Genomic DNA, 16961 nt, shown 5'->3' with positions numbered 1-16961 from the left:
CATTTTGCAGGGCTCTGGCAGTGCTCCTCCTGTTCCTCCTTGCACAAAGGCGGAGGTAGCGGTCCTGCTGCTGGGTTGTTGCCCTCCTACGGCCTCCTCCACGTCTCCTGATGTACTGGCCTGTCTCCTGGTAGCGCCTCCATGCTCTGGACACTACGCTGACAGACACAGCAATCCTTCTTGCCACAGCTCGCACTGATGTGCCATCCTGGATGAGCTGCACTACCTGAGCCACTTGTGTGGGTTGTAGACTCCGTCTCATGCTACCACTAGAGTGCAAGCACCACCAGCATTCAAAAGTGACCATAACATCAGCCAGAAAGCATAGGAACTGAGAAGTGGTCTGTGGTCACCACCTGCAGAACCACTCCTTTATTGGGGGTGTCTTGCTAATTGCCTATAATTTCCACCTGTTGTCTATCCCATTTGCACATCTTTTGCTCTCTCCCCCCTCTCTTTTGCTCTCTCCCCCTCTCTTTTGAGCTCTCTCCCTTGTCTTTTTTTGCGCTCTCTCTCCCCCATCTCTTTTGTGCTCTCTCCACCCCCTCTCTCACTCCCCTCTCTTTTGCGCTCTCTCTCCCCCCTCTCTTTTGTGCTCTCTCTCTCCCCCTCTCTTTTGCGCTCTCTCTCTCCCCCTCTCTTTTGCGCTCTCTCTCCCCCTCTCTTTTGCGCTCTCTCTCCCCCTCTCTTTTGCGCTCTCTCTCTCTCCCTCTCTTTTGCGCTCTCTCTCTCTCCCTCTCTTTTGCGCTCTCTCTCTCTCCCTCTCTTTTGCGCTCTCTCTCCGCCCCTCTCTTTTGCGCTCTCTCTCCGCCCTCTCTTTTGCGCTCTCTCTCCGCCCTCTCTTTTGCGCTCTCTCCCCCCCTCTCTTTTGCGCTCTCCCCCCTCTCTTTTGCGCTCTCCCCCCCTCTCTTTTGCGCTCTCTCTCTCCCCCCCTCTCTTTTGCGCTCTCTCTCTCCCCCCTCTCTTTTGCGCTCTCTCTCTCCCCCCTCTTTTGCGATATCTCTCTCTATTCCCCTCTCTATTGCGTGCTCTCTCTCTCTCCCCTCTCTTTAGCGCTCTCTCTCCCCCCTCTTTTTTTGCGCTCTCTCTCACCCCCTCTCCTTTGCGCTCTCTCTCCCCATCTCTTTTGCGCTCCCTCTCCCCCTCTCTTTTGCGCTCTCTCCCCCCCCTCTGTTGCGCTCTCTCTCCCCCCTCTCTGTTGCGCTCTCTCTCCCCCCTCTCTTTTGAGCTCTCTCTCCCCCCTCTCTTTTGAGCTCTCTCTCCCCCTCTCTTTTGCGCTCTCTCCCCCTCTCTTTTGCGCTCTCTCCCCCTCTCTTTTGCGCTCTCTCCCCCTCTCTTTTGCGCTCTCTCCCCCTCTCTTTTGCGCTCTCTCCCCCTCTCTTTTGCGCTCTCTCCCCCTCTCTTTTGCGCTCTCTCCCCCCCTCTCTTTTGCGCTCTCTCCCCCCCTCTCTTTTGCGCTCTCTCTCCCCCTCTCTTTTGCCCTCTCTCCCACCTCTCTCTCCACCCCCTCTTTTGCGCTCTCTCTCCCCCCTCTCTTTTGCGCTCTCTCTCCCCCTCTCTTTTGCGCTCTCTCTCTCCCCCCTCTTTTACTCTCTCTTTCCCCCCTCTTTTGCTCTCTCTCTCCCCCTCTCTTTTGCTCTCTCTCTCTCTCCCGCCTCGTTTGCGCTCTCTCTCCCCCCTCACTTTTGTGTTCTCTCCCCCTCTCTTTTGCGCTCTCTCCCCCCTCTCTTTTGCTCTCTCCCCCCTCTCTTTTGCTCTCTCCCCCCTCTCTTTTGCTCTCTCCCCCTCTCTTTTGAGCTCTCTCCCCCTCTCTTTTGAGCTCTCTCCCTTGTCTTTTTTTGCGCTCTCTCTCCCCCATCTCTTTTGTGCTCTCTCCACCCCCTCTCTCACTCCCCTCTCTTTTGCGCTCTCTCTCCCCCCCTCTCTTTTGCGCTCTCTCTCCCCCCTCTCTTTTGCGCTCTCTCTCTCCCCCTCTCTTTTGTGCTCTCTCTCTCCCCCTCTCTTTTGCGCTCTCTCTCCCCCTCTCTTTTGCGCTCTCTCTCCCCCTCTCTTTTGCGCTCTCTCTCTCCCTCTCTTTTGCGCTCTCTCTCTCTCCCTCTCTTTTGCGCTCTCTCTCTCTCCCTCTCTTTTGCGCTCTCTCTCCGCCCCTCTCTTTTGCGCTCTCTCTCCGCCCTCTCTTTTGCGCTCTCTCTCCGCCCTCTCTTTTGCGCTCTCTCCCCCCCTCTCTTTTGCGCTCTCCCCCTCTCTTTTGCGCTCTCCCCCCTCTCTTTTGCGCTCTCTCTCTCCCCCCTCTCTTTTGCGCTCTCTCTCTCCCCCCTCTCTTTTGCGCTCTCTCTCTCCCCCCTCTTTTGCGATATCTCTCTCTATTCCCCTCTCTATTGCGTGCTCTCTCTCTCTCCCCTCTCTTTAGCGCTCTCTCTCCCCCCTCTTTTTTTGCGCTCTCTCTCACCCCCTCTCCTTTGCGCTCTCTCTCCCCATCTCTTTTGCGCTCCCTCTCCCCCTCTCTTTTGCGCTCTCTCCCCCCCCCTCTGTTGCGCTCTCTCTCCCCCCTCTCTGTTGCGCTCTCTCTCCCCCCTCTCTTTTGAGCTCTCTCTCCCCCCTCTCTTTTGAGCTCTCTCTCCCCCTCTCTTTTGCGCTCTCTCCCCCTCTCTTTTGCGCTCTCTCCCCCTCTCTTTTGCGCTCTCTCCCCCTCTCTTGCTCTCTCTCCCCCTCTCTTTTGCGCTCTCTCCCCCTCTCTTTTGCGCTCTCTCCCCCTCTCTTTTGCGCTCTCTCCCCCTCTCTTTTGCGCTCTCTCCCCCCCTCTCTTTTGCGCTCTCTCCCCCCCTCTCTTTTGCGCTCTCTCTCCCCCTCTCTTTTGCCCTCTCTCCCACCTCTCTCTCCACCCCCTCTTTTGCGCTCTCTCTCCCCCCTCTCTTTTGCGCTCTCTCTCCCCCTCTCTTTTGCGCTCTCTCTCTCCCCCCTCTTTTACTCTCTCTTTCCCCCCTCTTTTGCTCTCTCTCTCCCCCTCTCTTTTGCTCTCTCTCTCTCTCCCGCCTCGTTTGCGCTCTCTCTCCCCCCTCACTTTTGTGTTCTCTCCCCCTCTCTTTTGCGCTCTCTCCCCCTCTCTTTTGCGCTCTCTCTCCCCTCTCTTTTGCTCTCTCTCTTATATATATATATTATAAACTGTATATATACTGTATATATCAACAACTATAAAAGTACATGAAACACTTTGAGTCTGTAATTTATATATCTGTAGGAAAACTTATTTTATGGGTCTCCCTGTTTTAAGAATTGGAAGTCCACACTGCAACAATGCAAGTGATGGCAGAGTTTGGTCACTAAAAAACAACTGCAGCAAACAGAGTTAAGGTATTCCAAATGCTCTCACTTAGCTGTTATGTTAATTTATAGGAAAAGTAGATACAACTCTTACAATTTGTTTTCTGTCTTTGTATTGTTTTGCTGTGGCCCATTAGAGACTGCTATAAATGAGCAAATGAACTTATGGAACAATCACTGTGTAGAATGTTGCAGAGTCATAGTTCTGAATGCTACACTCTATGCTCTATGTTAAATTACAGGAAAAGCAGAAAATATCAATAAAAAGGGTACATTACAAAAATGTTTTTAGCAAAACATAATTAAAGGGACAGACTACTTTTTTATTGTTTAAAAAGATAGATAACACATTTACTTACCATTCCCCAGCTTTGCACAACCAACATCATTATGTTAATATACTTTTTACCTGTATGTTAGCCTGCTTCTAAGCCCCTGCAGACTGCCCCTTGTCTCAGTGCTTTTTATTAGCTTTTACAATCTTGCAAAAGAGCTTGATAGTGCTAGTTCATGTGTGCCATATAGATAACATTATGCTCACTCCCTTACACTACAGCCAGACAGTGCTAGTTCATGTGTGCCATATAGATAACATTATGCTCACTCCCTTACACTACAGCCAGACAGTGCTAGTTCATGTGCGTCATATAGATAACATTGTGCTCACTCCCTTACACTACAGCCAGACAGTGCTAGTTCATGTGTCATATAGATAACACTGTGCTCACTCCCATGCACTACAGCCAGACAGTGCTAGTTCATGTGTGTCATATAGATAACATTGAGCTCACTCCTGTGAACTAGAGCCAGACAAGTGTTAGTTCATGTGTGCTATGTAGATAGCATTGTGCTCACTCCTGTGGAGAATGATAATGGTTATACAAGAACCAGCACTGATTGGCTAAAATGCAAGATTGTAAAAAGAACTGAGATAAGGGGCAGCCTGCAGAGGGTTAGATACAAGGTAATCATAGAGGTAAAAAGTATATTATAATAATTTTCAAGTAGACTGTCCCTTTAACATTTTACTGGGTCCAATGCCCCTTGTAATCAGATCATGTACAGTCATCAACAAATACATTGTGAGTTAACCCGACTGAAATAATCAGCCGTCACATACCCCAAGCTTCTGACGTGATAAACAATCCTCTGTGCTTAGCTTGACATAGAAGAGCCCAGGAAACACAAACAGGAGACAGGTTGATGTTGTGGATCCTAAGTAGGAATGGAAGATGTTTTTTTACAGGAATTTCATTGTACAATAAAATTACACAGATACTGTATCACCAACTTACCCACCACACCGAATACGTTGCTTATGTCCGGCACATATATCGCAAGCACCACAATTATTATATTTAGTCCCAATGTTACCAAAATGTGACGCAAGTAAGAAATTCTTGAACTGGAGAAAAACAGCAGCATGAATGCTTTCCGTGCCTAAAATAAGAAAACACAATATGAAGGTGTGAGAGAAGAATGAGAAACAGCAGACACATATACAGGAGGGTGTGAGAGAAGAATGAGAAACAGCAGACACATATACAGGAGGGTGTGAGAGATGAACGAGAAACAGCAGACACATATACAGGAGGGTGTGAGAGATGAATGAGAAACAGCAGACACATTTACAGGAGGGTGTGAGAGATGAATGAGAAACAGCAGACACATATACAGGAGGGTGTGAGAGATGAATGAGAAACAGCAGACACATATACAGGAGGGTGTGAGAGATGAATGAGAAACAGCAGACACGTATACAGGAGAGTGTGAGAGATGAATGAGGAACAGCAGACCCATATACAGGAGGGTGTGAGAGAAGAATGAGAAACAGCAGACACATATACAGGAGGGTGTGAGAGAAGAATGAGAAACAGCAGACACATATACAGGAGGGTGTGAGAGAAGAATGAGAAACAGCAGACACATATACAGGAGGGTGTGAGAGAAGAATGAGAAACAGCAGACACATATACAGGAGGGTGTGAGAGATGAACAAGAAACAGCAGACACATATACAGGAGGGTGTGAGAGATGAACAAGAAACAGCAGACACATATACAGGAGGGTGTGAGAGATGAATGAGGAACAGCAGACACATATACAGGAGGGTGTGAGAGATGAATGAGAAACAGCAGACCCATATACAGGAGGGTGTGAGAGAAGAATGAGAAACAGCAGACACATATACAGGAGGGTGTGAGAGAAGAATGAGAAACAACAGACACATATACAGGAGGGTGTGAGAGATGAATGAGAAACAGCAGACACATATACAGGAGGGTGTGAGAGAAGAATGAGAAACAGCAGACACATATACAGGAGGGTGTGAGAGAAGAATGAGAAACAGCAGACACATATACAGGAGGGTGTGAGAGATGAATGAGAAACAACAGACACATATACAGGAGGGTGTGAGAGATGAATGAGAAACAGCAGACACATATACAGGAGGGTGTGAGAGATGAACAAGGAACAGCAGACACATATACAGGAGGGTGTGAGAGATGAATGAGAAACAGCAGACACGTATACAGGAGGGTGTGAGAGATGAACAAGAAACAGCAGACACATATACAGGAGGGTGTGAGAGAAGAATGAGAAACAGCAGACACGTATACAGGAGGGTGTGAGAGAAGAATGAGAAACAGCAGACACATATACAGGAGGGTGTGAGAGATGAATGAGAAACAGCAGACACATATACAGGAGGGTGTGAGAGATGAATGAGAAACAACAGACACATATACAGGAGGGTGTGAGAGATGAATGAGAAACAGCAGACACATATACAGGAGGGTGTGAGACATGAATGAGGAACAGCAGAAACACATAGATGAGGGTGTGAGAGATGAATGGGGAACAGCAGAAACACAGAGGAGGGTGTGAGAGATGAATGAGGAACAGCAGAAACACAAAGAGGAGGGTGTGAGAGATGAACGAGGAACAGCAGAAACACCAAGAGGAGGGTGTGAGAGATGAATGAGGAAAAGCAGTAACACACAGAGGAGGGTGTGAGAGATGAATAAGGAACAGCAGAAACACACAGGGGAGGGTGTGAGAGATGAATGAGGAACAGCAGAAACACACAGGGGAGGGTGTGAGAGATGAATGAGGAACAGCAGAAACACAAAGAGGAGGATGTGAGAGATGAATGAGGAAAAGCAGAAACACACAGAGAAGGGTGATATCCTGTTTGAAAGCCTGGTCACAAAGATGATATCCGTTTGAAAGCCTGGTCAGGAAGGCACTTTCCCATTTGAAAGCCTGGTCAGGAAGGCATTTTCATGTTTGAAAACACAGACAGGAAGGCACTTTCAAGTCTGAAAGTCTGGTCGGGAAGGCACTTTTCTGTTTGAAAGGTTGGTCAGGAAGGAACTTTTCTGTTTGAAAGGCTGGTCAGGAAGGCACTTTCCCATTTGAAAGCCCGGTCACGGAGGCACTTTCCCATTTGAAAGTCTAGTCACAAAGACGCATTCCCATTTGAAAGCCCGGTCAGGAAGGCACTTTCCCGCTTGAAGGCCTGGTCATGAAGGTGATATCCCATTTGAAAGCCCAGTCAGAAAGGCACTTTCCCGTTTGAAAGCCTGGTCATGAAGGCACTTTCCTGTTTGAAAGCCAGTCACAAAGGCATATTCCCATTTGAAAGCCAGGACAGAAAGGCACATTCGTAAGGTGATTTCCCGTTTGAAGGCCTGGTCATGAAGGTAATATCCCATTTTAAAGCCTGGTCATGAAGGCACTTTACCGTTTGAAAGCCCGGTCATGAAGGCACTTTACCATTTGAAAGCCAGGACACAAAGACACATTCCTACGGTGATTTCCGTTTGAAAGCTTGGTTAGGAAGGCACTTTCCCAGTTGATAGCCCAGTCAGGAAGGTACTTTCCTGTTTCAAAGCCTGTGTACAAAGGCACATTCCTATTTGAAAGCCCGGTCACAAAAGTGATATCCTGTTAGAAAGCGCAGTCAGAAAGGCATTTTCCCGTTTGAAAGCCCTGTCAGGAAGGCACTTTCCCATTTGAATGCCTGGTTAGGAAGACACTTTCCCGTTTGAAAGCCCGGTCAGAAAGGCATTATACTGTTTGCACAACATTTTTGCAGCTATGCTACAGGTTCATGGTTTAAAGTGTTAGAACTGTTAAAATCCCGCTTTAGAAGGTGAGATAAGAAGCGGCCACTTCTAATAGAAACATGTAGTGTTCTTCTTGATTTCAGATGTATATCTCAACAAAAACAGAATTTATGCTTACCTGATAAACTACTTTCTCCAACGGTGTGTCCGGTCCACGGCGTCATCCATAACTTGTGGGAATATTCTCTTCCCCAACAGGAAATGGCAAAGAGCACAGCAAAAGCTGTCCATATAGTCCCTCCCAGGCTCCGCCCCCCCAGTCATTCGACCGACGGTTAGGAGAAAAAAAGGAGAAACTATAGGGTGCCGTGGTGACTGTAGTGTATAGAGAAAGACATTTTTCAAACCTGATTAAAAAACCAGGGCGGGCCGTGGACCGGACACACCGTTGGAGAAAGTAATTTATCAGGTAAGCATAAATTCTGTTTTCTCCAACATTGGTGTGTCCGGTCCACGGCGTCATCCATAACTTGTGGGAACCAATACCAAAGCTTTAGGACACGGATGAAGGGAGGGAGCAAATCAGGTTACCTAAACAGAAGGCACCACGGCTTGCAAAACCTTTCTCCCAAAAATAGCCTCCGAAGAAGCAAAAGTATCAAATTTGTAGAATTTGGCAAAAGTGTGCAGAGAAGACCAAGTCGCTGCCTTACATATCTGATCAACAGAAGCCTCGTTCTTAAAGGCCCATGTGGAAGCCACAGCCCTGGTAGAGTGAGCTGTGATTCGTTCAGGAGGCTGCCGTCCGGCAGTCTCATAAGCCAATCGGATGATGCTTTTCAGCCAGAAAGAAAGAGACGTAGCAGTAGCTTTTTGTCCTCTCCTCTTACCGGAATAAACGACAAACAAAGAAGAAGTTTGTCTGAAATCCTTTGTTGCTTCTAAATAGAACTTTAAAGCACGAACTACATCTAAATTGTGTAACAAACGTTCCTTCTTTGAAACTGGATTCAGACACAAAGAAGGAACAACTATTTCCTGGTTAATATTCTTGTTGGAAACAACTTTTGGAAGAAAACTAGGCTTGGTACGCAAAACCACCTTATCTGAATGAAACACCAGATTGGGTGGATCACACTGCAAAGCAGATAATTCAGAAACTCTTCTAGCAGAAGAAATAGCAACCAAAAACAGAACTTTCCAAGATAATAACTTGATATCTATGGAATGTAAGGGTTCAAACGGAACCCCTTGAAGAACTGAAAGAACTAAATTTAGACTCCAGGGAGGAGTCAAAGGTCTGTAAACAGGCTTGATCCTGACCAAAGCCTGTACAAAAGCTTGAACATCTGGCACAGCTGCCAGTCGTTTGTGTAACAAGACAGATAGAGCAGAAATCTGTCCTTTTAGAGAACTCGCTGACAATCCCTTATCCAAACCCTCTTGGAGAAAGGAGAGGATCCTGGGAATTTTAATCTTACTCCATGAGAATCCCTTGGATTCACACCAACAGATATATCTTTTCCATATTTTATGGTAAATCTTTCTAGTCACAGGTTTTCTGGCTTGGACCAGAGTATCTATCACTGAATCCGAAAACCCGCGCTTGGATAAAATCAAGCGTTCAATTTCCAAGCAGTCAGCTGCAGAGAAACTAGATTTGGATGTTCGAATGGACCTTGTACTAGAAGATCCTGTCTCAAAGGTAGCTTCCATGGTGGAGCCGATGACATATTCACCAGGTCTGCATACCAAGTCCTGCGTGGCCACGCAGGAGCTATCAGAATCACCGAGGCCTTCTCCTGTTTGATCCTGGCTACCAGCCTGGGAAGGAGAGGGAACGGTGGAAACGCATAAGCTAGGTTGAAGGACCAAGGGGCCCCTAATGCATCCACTAGAGTCGCCTTGGGATCCCTGGATCTGGACCCGTAGCAAGGAACCTTGAAGTTCTGACGAGACGCCATCAGATCCATGTCTGGAATGCCCCATAATTGAGTCAACTGGGCAAACACCTCCGGGTGAAGTTCCCACTCCCCCCGGATGGAAAGTCTGACGACTAAGATAATCCGCCTCCCAGTTGTCTACTCCTGGGATGTGGATTGCAGATAGGTGGCAGGAGTGATCCTCCGCCCATTTGATGAATTCTGTCCATGACTTCCTCATACAGAGTCTCCCTACTGAGCGACTTTTCTAGTTCTTCGAACCAGAACCACGCCGCCGTAGTGACAGGAATAATACACGAAATAGGTTGAAGGAGGTAACCTTGCTGTACAAAAATCTTTTTAAGCAAACCCTCCAATTTTTTATCCATAGGATCTTTGAAAGCACAATTGTCCTCAATAGGAATGGTCGTGCGTTTGGCTAGTGTAGAAACCGCCCCCTCGACCTTAGGGACTGTTTGCCATAAGTCTTTTCTGGGGTCGACCATAGGGAATAATTTCTTGAATATAGGAGGAGGGACAAAAGGTATGCCTGGCTTCTCCCACTCCTTATTCACTATGTCCGCCACCCGTTTGGGAATCGGAAAAGCATCAGGGTGCACCGGGACCTCAAGGAACTTGTCCATCTTGCACAATTTTTCTGGGATGACCAGATTGTCACAATCATCCAGAGTAGATAGCACCTCCTTAAGTAAAGCGCGGAGATGCTCTAATTTAAATTTAAATGTCACAACATCAGGTTCTGCCTGCTGAGAAATTCTTCCTGTATCAGAAATTTCCCCATCTGACAAAACCTCCCTCATTGCCACTTCAGATTGGTGTGAGGGTATGACAGAAAAATTATCATCAGCGCCCTCCTGCTCTATAGTGTTTAAAACAGAGCAATCGCGCTTTCTCTGAAATGCTGGCATTTTGGATAAAATATTAGCTATGGAGTTATCCATCACTGCCGTCAATTGTTGCATAGTAACATGCATTGGCGCGCTAGAAGTACTAGGGGTCTCCTGCGTGGGCAAAACTGGTGTAGACACAGAAGGAGATGATGTAGAACTATGTCTACTTCCTTCATCTGAGGAATCATCTTGGGCAACTTTACTATTTGTGACAGTACTGTCCTTACTTTGTTTGGACGCTATGGCACAATTATCACACATATTTGAAGGGGGAGTCACATTGGCTTCCATACATACAGAACATGATCTATCTGAAGGCACAGACATGTTAAACAGGCTTAAACTGGTTAATAAAGCACAAAAACCGTTTTAAAACAAAACCGTTACTGTCTCTTTAAATTTTAAACAGGGCACACTTTATTACTGAATATGTGAAAAACTATGAAGGAATTATCCAATCTTTACCAAATTTTCACCACAGTGTCCTAATGCATTCAAAGTATTGCACCCCAAATTTCAAGCTGTTAACCCTTAAAATGTGGAAACCGGAGCCGTTTACAATTTTAACCCCTTACAGTCCCAGCCTCAGCCTTTGCTGCGACTTCACCAATCCCAGGGGGGTATACGATACCAAATGAAGCCTTCTAGGAACTTTTTCAGTGAATTCCAGACCCTCACACATGCAGCTGCAAGTACTGTTCTCAAAAGTAACTGCGCAGTAATGGCGCGAAAATGAGGCTCTGCCTACTACAGAGAAAGGCCCTTCCTGACTGGGAAGGTGTCTTAACAAGTGCCTGCCGCAAAAAAACGTTCCCTAAAGTTATAAAAGTGTGAAATTCAACTTCAAACTGCATATAATACCTAAATAAAGCAATCAATTTAGCCCATAAAAGTGTCTACCAGTTTATAGCCCATAATAAGCCCTTTATTCTGTTTGAGACTAAGAAAATGGCTTACCGATCCCCATGAGGGAAAAATGACAGCCTTCCAGCATTACACAGTCTTGTTAGAAAAATGGCTAGTCATACCTTGAGCAGAAAAGTCTGCAAACTGTTCCCCCCAACTGAAGTTCTCTCAGCTCAACAGTCCTGTGTGGGAACAGCAATCGATTTTAGTTACTGCTGCTAAAATCATACTCCTCTTATAAACAGAACTCTTCATCTCTTTCTGTTTCAGAGTAAATAGTACATACCAGCACTATTTTAAAATAACAAACTCTTGATAGAAGAATAAAAAACTACAACTAAACACCACATACTCTTCACCATCTCCGTGGAGATGCTACTTGTTCAGAGCGGCAAAGAGAATGACTGGGGGGGGTGGAACCTGGGAGAGACTATATGGACAGCTTTTGCTGTGCTCTTTGCCATTTCCTGTTGGGGAAGAGAATATTCCCATAAGTTATGGATGACGCCGTGGACCGGACACACCAATGTTGGAGAAATGTAAACAATGCTTTCTCAATGAAAATTTGGAAATGTTGAAAAAAAAACAATACAATTAAAAACTCGCCAGTATACCCATCATCCCTATTTACAAACGGCATTCATACTGTTTACCAGTTAACAGGATGGAATCGCATTGCAATAGGCAATGTGTATTTCCCTTACACACTGTACAAAGAGGTTAATAAAAAAACAAAACTGTAATGTACATTAATAGCTATAAAAGAACGTTTGTATATGTCAGTTTAAGTACTTATCAACCAAAAACACATTTTCTGGAACTTTTCTATTGTAAACTTTTTCAGTAGCGGCTGGTATCCACTTTGTATTGTAATCACTTGAAAAACATGCTGCCCATCTTGGCTGAAAGTGAGTTATTGGGAGCCAATATCAGAAAGATTGGAATTAATCCCTCAGTTTTTGTATTTTTTATGAATGTAGAGAGACAGGTGAATTTATAGATAAGGCTATGGCAAAACTAAACCAAATTAAAGAGAAACCTTCCTAATAATTTTGGAAATTAAAAAAAAACAAATGTAAAACCACACACAAGTGCAAACTGCATTTTTAATTCTAAATTAACAAATTTTATATTAACAGGCTACATTAACAAGTTATTTAAGATCAATTTTAAATTAACATTGGGTTATATTGATATCAAATATTGAAGACCAGCTTTAAACTATGTTACTTTAGAGCTATATAAAATTAGGCAGGCATTTCCATTTTTGCACCAATCAGATTTATTTTTGAGATTCGGCGTATGCATTGTTTTGGGTACCGGCTCAGACAATGTAGATGTAGACAAGACAGATGTAGACAGAAAGGCCACATAAGATTCTAAATTGGTTATATGACCCCTAAATATAGATTTATTAACAAAAAAGGAAGCCTAGACCCTTTTTCATATAAAAAATATATGATATAAAACTAGAGAATTTAGAAGTTTGAAAATTAGAAATTGTATTGAGAATAAAAGTCAATTTTTATGCAAGGTTTAAACATGTGTATCAACACATTTTGCCTGTGTATGTTACGGACCAAGAGATTGCTTCTCTTAGTGATGCCATAAAAAATGGAAAACTGCTGTCTAAACAGTGTAGTAGATAGAGCACCTTGTTGGTGAACTGAACTTCACCGACTTTAGAATCCTGCAAAGCCAGCAGCATTTTTTTTATAACCCAGAAAACATAAAAGAGTACAATATATGCGAATATGCTTCAGAACTCTCCTGACAGTCAAAGGGTTAGAGTATTGATCTATAATTAATTGAACAATAAAGTCAAAATTAAACTTTTGTGATTCAGATAGAGCACACAATTGTAAACAACTTCCCAGTTGACGTCCATTATCAAAATGTGCACAATCATTTATATCCCCACTATCCGAGTCACCAGCTCCTACTGAGCATGTGCAAGAGTTCACAGTATATATAAGTATATGCATTTTGTGATTGGCTGATGTCTCTCACATGATATAGTGGGAAGGAAATTTGTCAGAAAAAAATCTACTTCATATTTAAAATTCAGACTAAGTTCTACTGCATTTTCTTTTTATTAAGTATTTTTTTAAATTCAATTCTACTGTATTAAATGGTTCCTTAATTAACACAAATTTGGAATAGCATGTATTTAGGGGTCTAGCCTGTAGCCACCTGGTCATTGTCATAGCAAGGCCGGTAATCAATGAACTAAAGTACATTTTTTTTTTACTTACAGGAAAGTGTATGAGAGGGACAGTCAAGAGAACAGCAAGCAATATGAAGAGTCTGACTGTCACAATGAGATTGTCTTTAGGTAGGTACTGGCTGTAGGTCTGCAGCAGTTCAGAGCCCACTTTGTCTATAAAAAAAACAAAACAAAACATTACATTACTATAAGGTCAACAAATGGTATAACGATGGATATAGGTATATTTACATGCACCAGGAGGCTACAGACCACAGGTAAAATCAGATCTCATAATTTTATCACTGTGTACACACCCACACTTTGTGTCCCTCTCTGCAACGGGCAGCTGTGGTGCTGATCGTTGGTGGCGTGGGAGGGTAAGGCGGGTTGGTGGCCCATCACTGTAGGGGGTTGACAGGTGGACGGGAGGGAACGCTACGCTACAGAAAAAAAACTCTGAGAGCGGCAGGGAGGGGGGGAGGGAGGGAGAGGAGGATCATACAGTGGAGGTGGGATTACAGGTTAGGAAATCGATCTAGGAGGGATATATCTCTGCTATTTCTAAACAAAGGGGATCCTAGATAAGCTTTTACAACCATTTGTGTCATGATTGCACAAGCTGTTTGTAAATAATTTCAGGGAGAAACCTAAAGTCTGTGAAAAGTTAAAAAAAAATTGTATTTGATAGCATTTGGCGGTGAAATGGTAGCATGAAATATACCAAAATGGGCCTAGATATAGTATTAAAGGGACATTCCAGCCACATTTTTTCTTTTATGATTTCGAAAGAGAATGCAATTTTAAACATCTTTCTAATTTACTTATATTATCTAATTTGTTTTATTCTCTTGATATTCTTTGATGAAAAGCATATCTAGATATGCTCACTAGCTGCTGATTGGTTGCTGCACATAGAAGCATCATGTGATTGGCTCACCATGTGCATTGCTTTTTCTTCAAATAAGGATATTTAAAAAATGAAGCAAAATAAATTATGGAAGTAAATTGTAATGTTGTTTAAATTTCTATTCTCTATCTGAATCATGAAAGAAAGATTTTGGGTTTAGTGGCCCTTTAATAGGCACATAAAAAAACCCCAAGGTTCTATTTCTGTTTAAATGGAGTGATGGCAAAAATGCTCTGGTCTTTTGGGGAAGTTTTAGTCTGAAATGTCCAGTCCTTAAGTGGTTAATATATTTTATAACATTTAAACCTCTAAATTTCTGCCTGTTTCTAAGCCACTTCAGACAGCCTCTTATCACATGATTTTTTTATTTGTTTTTCACAACAGGAGACTGCTAGTTCATGACATATTGATAACATTGTGCTCACGCTCGTCGAGTTATTTAAGAGTCAGCACAACACAGCACTAACTGGCTAAAACGCAAGTGAACAGATAATAAATAAAAAGTCATGTGATCAGGGGGCCGTCTGCAGAGGCTTAGACACAAGGTAATCACAGAGGTAATAAGTATATTAATATAACCGTGTTGGTTATGCAGAAATGGGGAATGGGTGAAAAAGGGATTATATATCTTTTTAAACAATAAATATTCTGGTGTAGACTGTCTCTTTAAAAGGACAGTCTACAATAGAATTTTTATTGTTTTAAAATATAGATAAAAATAGAAAGGCTAGAACTAGACGACAAGTAATTACAAGACGTTTATTTTGTCTTATATAGCATATAAAAGTAAATTAACACTTTTCTTGCTGCAAGTGTTTTCAAATAATCAAACCCCACCCAATACTTGCCTAGCTTGGAGAAGCCAATTCAGACTTTTTTCAAAATTACTGGATAGGCTTTTGTGGTTGACTCCTTTGTTAGCAAAACAGGTATTGTTGTGTCACATCTTATTTTACCACCTCTGCTGAGACCAATTGTGCACAGATTTGTAGCAGAGTTAGGCTTATGCAATTTACAGTTTGCACTCCTAGGAATTGGGAAAAAACATAATTTATGTAAGAACTTACCCGATAAATTAATTTCTTTCATATTGGCAAGAGTCCATGAGCATGAACCAAAGCCTGCACAAAACAATGAATATCAGGAAGTTTAGCAATCTTTCTGTGAAATAAAACAGAAAGAGCAGAGATTTGTCCTTTCAAGGAACTTGCAGACAAACATTTATCTAAACCATCCTGAAGAAACTGTAAAATTCTAGGAATTCTAAAAGAATGCCAAGAGAATTTATGAGAATAACACCATGAAATGTAAGTCTTCTAGAAACAGATTTATGAGCCTGCAACATAGTATTAATCACTGAGTCAGAGAAACCTCTATGACTAAGCACTAAGCGTTCAATTTCCATACCTTCAAATTTAATGATTTGAGATCCTGATGGAAAAACGGACCTTGATATAGAAGGTCTGGCCTTAATGGAAGTGGCCAAGTTTGGCAACTGGACATCCGAACAAGATCCGCATTCCAAAACCTGTGAGGCCATGCTGGAGCCACCAGCAGCAAAAACGATTGCTCCATGATGATTTTGGAGATCACTCTTTGAATAAGAACTAGAGGCGGGAAAATATAAGCAGGTTGATAACACCAAGGAAGTTTCAATGCATCCACTGCTTCCGCCTGAGGATCCCTGGACCTGGACAGGTACCTGGGAAGTTCTTTGTTTAGATGAGATGCCATCAGATCTATTTCTGGAAGCCCCCACATCTAAACAATTTGAGAAAACACATCTGGGTGGAGAGACCATTCTCCCAGATGTAAAATCTGACGACCGAGGTAATCCGCTTCCCAATTGTCTATACCTGGGATATGAACCGCAGAAATTAGACAGGAGCTGAATTCTGCCCAAACAAGTATCCAAGATACTTCTTTCATAGCCTGAGGACTGTGAGTCCCACCCTGTTGATTGACATATGCCACAGTTGTGATATTGTCTGTCTAAAAACAAATGAACGGATCTCTCTTCAACAGAGGCCAAAACTGAAGAGCCCTGAGAATCGCACGGAGTTCCAAAATATTGATTGGTAATCTTGCCTCTTGAGATTTCCAAACCCCTTGTGCTGTCAAAGATCCCCAAACAGCTCCCCAACCTGAAAGACTCGCATCTTTTGTGATCACAGTTCAGGTTGGACGAACGAAAGAGGCCCCTAAAATTATACAATGGTGATCTAACCACCAAGTCAGAGAAAGTCTAACATTGGGATTTAAGGATATTAATTGTGATATCCTTGTATAATCCCTGCACCATTGGTTCAGCATACAAAGATGGAGAGGTCTCATATGAAAACGAGCAAAGGGGATCGATGCTGCAGTCATGAGACCTAAAACTTCCATGCACATAGCTACTGAAGAGAATGACTGAGACTGAAGGTTCCGAAAGGCTGCAACCAATTTCAAACATCTCTTGTCTGTTAGAGACAAAGTCATGGACACTGAATCTATCTGGAAACCTAAAAAGGTTACCTTTGTCTGAGGAATCAAAGAACTTTTTGGTAAATTGATCCTCCAACCATGTCTTCGAAGAAACAACACTAGTTGATTCGTGTTAGATTCTGCAGAACATAAAGACTGAGCGAGTACCAAGATATCGTCCAAATAAGGAAATACCAAAATACCCGCTCTCTGATTACAGAGAGTAGGGCACCTAGAACCTTTGAA

At 43.5% G+C, this 16961-nt stretch overlaps 1 protein-coding gene across 1 annotated transcript in view; it reads right to left on the bottom strand.

The window, feature by feature from the left end:
• Positions 1-4441: 4441 nt before the first annotated feature.
• LOC128643934 (probable sodium-coupled neutral amino acid transporter 6) overlaps positions 4442-16961 on the bottom strand; it is a gene marked incomplete at its 3' end in the record, with an annotated part of 180931 nt that continues 168411 nt past the window's right edge. Inside the window, exons 13-15 of the mRNA XM_053696701.1 lie at positions 13389-13513; positions 4617-4761; positions 4442-4536 (exon numbers count right to left, since the gene is read on the bottom strand). Of these exons, the coding sequence (XP_053552676.1) occupies positions 4442-4536; positions 4617-4761; positions 13389-13513 (365 nt within the window). The remainder of the gene's footprint in view (positions 4537-4616; positions 4762-13388; positions 13514-16961) is intronic.

This window comes from Bombina bombina, unplaced genomic scaffold, assembly GCF_027579735.1.
Source record: "Bombina bombina isolate aBomBom1 unplaced genomic scaffold, aBomBom1.pri scaffold_593, whole genome shotgun sequence".
Lineage (NCBI taxonomy): Eukaryota > Metazoa > Chordata > Amphibia > Anura > Bombinatoridae > Bombina > Bombina bombina.
This window is presented reverse-complemented; position numbering and strand designations above follow the sequence as displayed.